This window comes from Orycteropus afer, unplaced genomic scaffold (assembly GCF_000298275.1).
Source record: "Orycteropus afer afer isolate SDZICR_OR568_19922 unplaced genomic scaffold, OryAfe1.0 scaffold00132, whole genome shotgun sequence".
In the NCBI taxonomy this organism is placed as follows: Eukaryota; Metazoa; Chordata; class Mammalia; order Tubulidentata; family Orycteropodidae; genus Orycteropus; species Orycteropus afer.
Window position 1 is genome coordinate 8,290,434 of NW_006921719.1, and position 7,718 is coordinate 8,298,151.

The 7,718-nt window shown below is 40.8% G+C and overlaps 1 protein-coding gene across 1 annotated transcript in view; it reads left to right on the plus strand.

The window, feature by feature from the left end:
- AP3S2 (adaptor related protein complex 3 subunit sigma 2) overlaps positions 1-7,718 on the plus strand; it is a 138,379-nt gene that overhangs the window by 9,787 nt on the left and 120,874 nt on the right. Inside the window, exon 3 of the mRNA XM_007945167.2 lies at positions 268-379. Within this exon, the coding sequence (XP_007943358.1) occupies positions 268-379 (112 nt within the window). The remainder of the gene's footprint in view (positions 1-267; positions 380-7,718) is intronic.

Here is a 7,718-nt window from a genome sequence, read left to right on the forward strand (position 1 = left end):
CTTCAACGAGATGGATTGACACGGTGGCTGCGATGATGGGCTCAAGTATAGCAGGGATTGTGGGGCAGGCGCGGGATAGGGCAGTGTTTCGTTCTGCTGTGCATGGGGTCGCTATGAGTCAGAAACGACTTGACGGCACTTAACAACAACAATTGTTTGTCCTATTGTTCCTCTTTCTGCTGGGTTCTTGTTCATTTTTTGGCGCGGTATTTTCTTTTTGTAGGTACAATTAAGATAAAGGCATTAAATGTTTCTCATCTTCTGCAGTTTGATTGGTGGCTCCGACTACAAACTGATTTACCGGCACTATGCAACCCTCTACTTTGTATTTTGTGTGGATTCATCAGAGAGTGAACTTGGGATCTTGGACCTCATCCAGGTATGTGTAGTCAGCTAACAATGGCAAGGGAATTTCACTGGATTTTTGAGTACCCAAACTGTAGATCCTATTGTCAGTCTCATTGATACTGGTAAAAACTGCCAAATGTCCAGCAGGTGGTGCTCTGAGAAAGCTCCTGAGCAAACATTTATGCACTTTTGGGTTCCTTGGTTTTTACCCAGCCCTCTCACTGTCCTTAGGAGCTTTGGTGGCATAGTGCCTTAGGCATCTGATAGCTATCCAGAAGGCTGGTGGTTTAAACCCACCAGCCACTTCTCGGAAGGAAGGTTGGGTAATCTACTTTCATAGTGATACCACCTCAGAAACCCAAGGAGGGGTCGCTGTGAGTCAGAGCCGACTCCATGGCAATGAGTTCTCACTGCCCTTGATTTTCAGGTTTGAAAATGTTTTCAACTATCAAATCAAATGACTTAAAAATTTACACTTTATTTTTCACTTGTAATTCTAGCCTAAAATAAAGAAACTAGGCAATCTTGATGTAAATAAACATGGTTTCTCTTAGGCTTTTTGAAAATGAGAAATTACTTACAGATACTTTTTTTCTTTTGGACTTTTTATTGTGATTTGGGTGCAGTTTTACAAAGCATATTCATTCTACATTCAACAATTCATACACATTTACCTACATGACATTGATGGTGATCCCTACAGAGCAACAGCTCTCTTCCTTCCCGTGGTTACCCTTTCCTTGTGTCCTTCTTACCTGTGTGTGTGTTCCTGCCTACCTAGCTTTCTCTCTGTGGAAATACTGCCTTTCTCATCTCCCATGGCTGTTCTAAGGATTGATCTCCCTATTGTAGTTGTTCAGCTTGTAGCCCTGTCTGTTTTTTGGCTAAGAGTTGAGCCATGGGAATGAGTCCAATTCCAGGCTTGTTACAGATTCTTTTCATTACCTTCATGGAACCAGAGATGTGTAGGGACTATAGTTTGAGAACCATAAATCTACTACAACCCCATCATTTTTCACATGAGTTCTAGGTGGACCTCTTTTAAGTGACTTGAATAAGCCCCATTGAATAAGCTTATGTTGAAAACCTAATTAACAGCAATTATGGAAAAGGGAACTCTAGCTACCACATACAAAGTTGAAATGCTTATAACTATATTTGTTTTGTTATGATAAAATTAAATAAGCTAAATTTAATATAAAAAACCAAAACCCACTGCCATTGAGTTGATTCTGATTCATAACAACCCACATTGGGTTTCCAAGGCTGTAAATCTTTATGGAAGTAGATTGCCTCATTTTCCTCCCATGGAGCAGCTGGTGGGTTTGAACCACTGACCTTCTGGTTAGCAGCCAAATGCCTTACCCACTATGCCACCAGTGCTCCTTAAATTTAATATACCTAGGGACAGATAAAAGAAAGTTTTGAGTGTATATTTTTGTTTCAAGTACACTAAAATATTTTGTAAAAACTAGTGTTCTGCTTGGTGATAGCAGCTTTTAAATTTTATGTGTGTATTTATACCCATTCCTATTCAGAAAAGGATTTTAAAATTTCATACATCATACTCAATTATCATAATGCATAAAATGTAAATAAATGAATCATGAAAACATCTAAGAAAGATTTCATCTCTAAGATAATTTTAAAATACTTTTCTTAACACCTAAAGGAGATCTGGTGGTACAGTACCTAAGACATTTGACTGCTAACCAGAAGGTTGGTGGTTCACACCCACCACCCACTCCATGAAAGGAAGATGGGACACTATACTTCTGTAAAGATTTATCACCTTGGAAACTCAATGGAGCATCGCTGTGAGTCAGAATCAACTTGATGGCAGTGGGTTTGGTTTTTTTGGGTTTTCTTAACACCTCGGTCAGATTAGACATTGAGAGTCAGTATGGCATAATAGAATCAAAATAAAGAATCAGAAAACCTGGGTTTGAGTCATGAATCTATCATCTGAAAATAAAGATAATAGGTTGTAAAATTTAGATGTGACAATGTACTTACAGTACTGGAGACAAAAGAATGCTATAAAAATGTGCTTATAATAAAAGTGCATTTGAAAATATAACTATAATAAAATTAGTAAGTGCCCTATGTCATGCAAAGTTTGCACTTGATGAGTAACCAAAATGTTGATGGTTCAAATCTACCCACTAACACCACGGAAGAAAAAGCCCTGGTGATCTGCTTCCTTAAAGATTACAGCTGAGAAAACTTTGTGGAGCAGTTCTACTCTGTAACATGTAGTTCCCAACAAAAAATTGGAATACAGCTATCAGAGGAAAGTGGACTTCATAGACCTATGCTATATTAACTAGGGGAAAAAAAGGAAAGAAATGTAACTATAATTTCCTGGACATTTGTTAAGTATTTAGTGTGCATTGGATTTGGGGATGTCAGATAAAATCTGAAAATAATGGGAACTAAAAGGCTTGATCTTTGAGAAGACAGTAAAATAAAATAGTTTTCCTGATGACTATGAAGAAAATGTTTTTAGGGATGATATACATCAGAGTTGGTATGTCATCAGGAAATACGAATCACTAGAAAAAAGACACATAATGTTTGGCAAAGTAGAGGGTCAGTGAAAACAAGGGAAATGATATGGATTGACATAAACACAACAGTGGGTTCAAACATGCCAACAATCATGATGACAAAAGATAAACCAACATTTGGTTCTGTTATACGTGAAGTCATCATGAGTTAGATCTGAGCCCCGGCAACTAGCAACAATATACATAGTTACATTACCAATATATTTGAAATAGCTGACCACAAAAACGAAATACTCAAATTTGTTGTTGTTGTTAAGTGCTGTCAAGTCGTTTCCGACTCATAGCGACCCCATGCACAGCAGAACGAAGCACTGCCTGATCCCGCGCCAGCCCCACAATCCCTGCTATACTTGAGCCCATCATCGCAGCCACCGTGTCAATCCATCTCGTTGAAGGCCTCCCCCTCTTTCGTCGACCCTCCACCCTACCAAGCATGACATCCTTCTCCAGGGAATGGTCCCTTCTTAAAACATGACCAAAATAGGTGAGACGAAGTTAGGAATACTCAAATTAGGTCAACACAAAAACATGTATATAATTAGGATGAAATAAGAAAGGTTAAAAAAGAAGAAGAAAAATATAGCTGAGTTCTCAGTGGACTTACGGTAGGATTAAAAAAAAGAAATGGAAGTACAGTAAAGCTGCTATGTTACGTAAGTCATTTTTAAACTTAGAAAAAAGATACTACTACTAAAATGTATTCTATGAATTGGATGTGATCCAGAAACCCTTCAAGAGTGAAGATAGTATTACCCAAATATTTACACTTTTAGTGTTGGTATAAAATTACTAAATGTTAACCAATAAATCTGGTAGTGTAGTGCCTAAGGCACTTGACTGCTAACCAGAAGGCTGGCAGTTCAAACCCATCAGCCACTCCTCGGAAGGAAGATGGGGCGATCTACTTCCGCAGTGATACTGCCTCGGAAACCCAAGGAGGGGTCGCTATGAGTCAGTTCTGACTCAACGGCATATAACAACACAATAACAACAACAACAACCAATAAATCAGTTGAACTGAGGGGTTAAGTGGCCTTTTGTCACTTCCATTAATAAGCACTGTGGCCTGAAATCATTTAAGCTTTGCTGGCTTCAAGGGTTGTTTGTTTTATGTTTTTTGTGTCCCTGGGTAGCAAAAACGGTTAAGCACTTGCCTGATCACTGAAAGGTTGGCGGTGTGAACTCATGTAGAATTGCTTTGGAGTAAATCTGCTTTGGAGTGATCTGCTTTCAAAAGGTCACAGCCTTGAAAACCCAATGGAATACAGTTCTACTCTGTGCATGTGGGGTTGCCATGAGTTGGAATTGACTCAGCAGTAACTTTTTTTTCCTTAATGTTTTATCTTTTGTGTGTGTTTGTTTGTTTTGATATATGAAGATTCTAGATATTTTCTTAGCCCTAAAATTCTTTCTCTATCAAGAATACTGCATTCAGAAGAGGATGTGGAACAAGGTATATCATTGCTGATGTCAGATGGATCTTGGCTGAAAGCAAAGAATACCAGAAAGATGTTTACTTGTGTTTTACTGACTGTGCAAAAGTTTCGATTGTGTGGATCATAACAGATTGTGGATAACATTGAGAAGAATGGGAATTCCAGAACACTTAATTGTACCCATGAGGACCCTGTACATAGACCAGGAGGCTGCCATTCAAACAGAACAAGGGGATTGTGGTAGTTAATGTTGTGTGTTTACTTGGCTGGGCCTGGTTGAGTGGCTGGGCAGCTGGTGGTAGTTATGCCCCATGATGAAACTGGCAGTCAACTCCATGGTGGGATCTACCACAAGTGGCTGAGCAGCTGCTTTAGGGATGTGGTCTGTTTCCCATGTATAAGAAGGAGCTTTGGGAATAGTCTCTAGCTTATGGCACACTTGAACCCTGTGTGTAGCCAAGTTGTTGTTCAGCAGCTTGTAGCCAAGTTGTTGTTCAGCAGCTTGCTATGCTCTGCTGACCTTGGGACTTTTGATGCTCTTGAATCTGTGGCCTGCCATGTGGTTTAGTTAACATCAGGACTGTGGCTTTTTACTTGTCAACCTTGGATTTGTCAGCCTCAGCAGGCAGCAGTGAAGAAAGCCTCTGGCTGAGTGAAGAAAGCCTCTGGCTTCAGTGGGCTGGGAGCCAAAGGCAGAGCTGAAGCCAAGGTTGAGGGGCTTTCAGCCAGACCCTAGAGCCCGGTACTTTGAACTCAGACTTAAAGCCTCCAAAACTGTAAGAGAAGAAACTCCTGTTTGTTTGAGCCATTCCATTTGCAGTATATTCCTGTCAGAGCGGCACTAGTTCACCAATAGGGATATTGCATGGTTTAAAATTAGGAAGGAAATGCCTCAGGGTTGTATCCTTTCTCCATACTTATTCAATCTGTATGCTGAGCAAATAAAATGAGAAGCTGGACTATATGAAGAACATGGCATCAGGATCGGAGGAAGGCTCATTAAAACCTGAGATAAGCAGATGACACAACTTTTCTTGCTGAAAGCGAGGACGACTTAAAGCCCTTACTGATAAAGATTGAAGACTACAGTGTGCTGTATGGATTACACTGCAATATAAAGAAAACAAAAATCCTTACAACTGGACCAATAAGCAGCATCATAATAAATGGAGAAAAGATTAAAGTTGTTAAAAACTTCATATTTCTTGGTTCTGCAATGAGCACCAAAGGAAGCAGCAGTCAAGACATCAGAAGATGTATTGTATTGGGCAAATTGACTGCAAAAGACCTCTTTAAAGTGCTGAAGAGCAAAGATGTCTCCTTCAAGACTAAGGTGCACCTAACTCAAGCCATGGTATTTTCAGTTGCCTTATATGCATGTGAGAACTGGACAGTGAATGAGGAAGGTTGAAGAAAAGTTGATGCTTTTGAGTTGTGGTGTTGGTGAAGAATATTTTAAGTACCATGGACTGCTTATTCTGGTTACCTAGTACCGCTCTAATAGAAATACCACACATGGGTATAAACAGGAGTTTATTCTCTTACAATTAAGAGGCTTTAAGTCCGAGTTCAAAGTGACAGGCTCTAGGGGCTGGGTGAAAGCCTCTCAGCATTGGGCTTCAGCTCTACCTCTTGTTCCCAGTCCACTGAAGCTAGAGACATCTCTCTCTCTCAGGCAGCTACTGGCTGCTGAGGTTAACAAGCCCAAGGTTGACAAATAAAATGGAACAGTCCTTTGCCCAACCACACGGCAGGCCATTCATTCAAGTCCATTGAAAGTCCCAAGGTCAGCAGAGCATGGTAGGCTGCTGAACAATGACATGGCTATATGCAAGGGTGAAGCGTGCCATAAGCTAGAGACCATTCCCCAAGGCTTCTCTTTATATACAGGAAGCAGATCACATCCCTAAAGCAGCTAGCTACTCAGCTGCTCACAGTAGATTCCATCATGGTTGGTTGCTACTCTCATCATGGGGAATACTACTACATCCAACTGCCCAGCCACTCAACCAGGCCCGGCCAAGTTGACACACAAACTTAACTACCACACTGCTAAAAGAACTAACAAATCTGTTCTGGAAGAAGTACAGCCAGAATGCTTCTTGGAAGCGAGAATGGCCAGACTTTGTTTCACCTACTTTGGTCGCATTGTCAGAAGGGATCATTCTCTGGAGAAGGATATCATGCTTGGTAAAGTGAAGGGTGAATGAAAAAGGGGAAAGCCCTCAACAAGATGGATTGACACAGTGGCTGCAGTGATGGGCTTAGGTATAGCAGAGATCATGAAGCTGGCATAGGACTGGGCAGTGTTTTGTTCTGTTGTACATAAGGTCATTATGAGTCAGAGATGACTCAACAGCACATAACAGTAACATCAAAAATACTGCTTATTATGGGTAGGTGAACAAGAATATGCATAGAATATACATGACCATACATAGATTTGGTCATGTTGTCAGAAGGAATTATTCCCTGGAGAACAAATCATGCTTGGTAAAGTGGAGGGTCAATGGAAAAGGGGAAGGCCCTCAACAAGATGGATTGACACAGTGGCTGCAATGATGGGCTCAGGTATAGCAAGGATAGTGAGGGTGGCACAGGATCGGGCACTGTTTAGTTCTGTTGTACATAAGGTCGCTATGAGTCGGAGATGACTCAACGGCACTAAACAACAACAACATACATAGGTTTAGCAGATTATATTCCCACATACGTATTTGTACATGCTATAAAAATGTCCCTGTACGTTATAGAGCTAACAGAACAAAGTTAGGATAACTTCTTAGCTACAGTCAATCACCTTGATGGAGTGAGTTGCTGGGCCTGTGGGCTCAGGACCGTGGTCACAGGGAACATCAAACTTAATTGTCACAGTGTACTACACAAAAACATTGCTCTACATCCTACTTTGGTGAGCAGTGACTGGGGTCTTAAAAGCTTACAAACGGCTATCTGAGATGCAACTATTGGTCTCTCCTCATCCAGAATAAAGGAGTGAAGAAAAAGAAGTATGGAAAGAGTTAGTCCAGGAAACCAATGGACCAAGGGAACCTTAGCCTACACAACCCTGAGAACTGAACTAGATGGTGACTCGCTACCAATACCAGGTCACCGTCAGAGATCCTGGGTAGAGTGGGAGAAGAAATATGGAGCAAAATTCAAAAGTATTAAAAAGAGAGTTCCGGCAAGATGGCGGACTAGGCAGAAGGATTACACAGACCCTCTTCAACAAAGAAAAGGGAAACCAATTAAAACAGACACAGAAGATAATCGTGGACCCCTGAGCCTTGAAGGGAAGGATACAGAATTGGACTAAACCCCAATTAGCAGAAGAATTTGCGTGAAAATACCAAAAAAAGGAGAC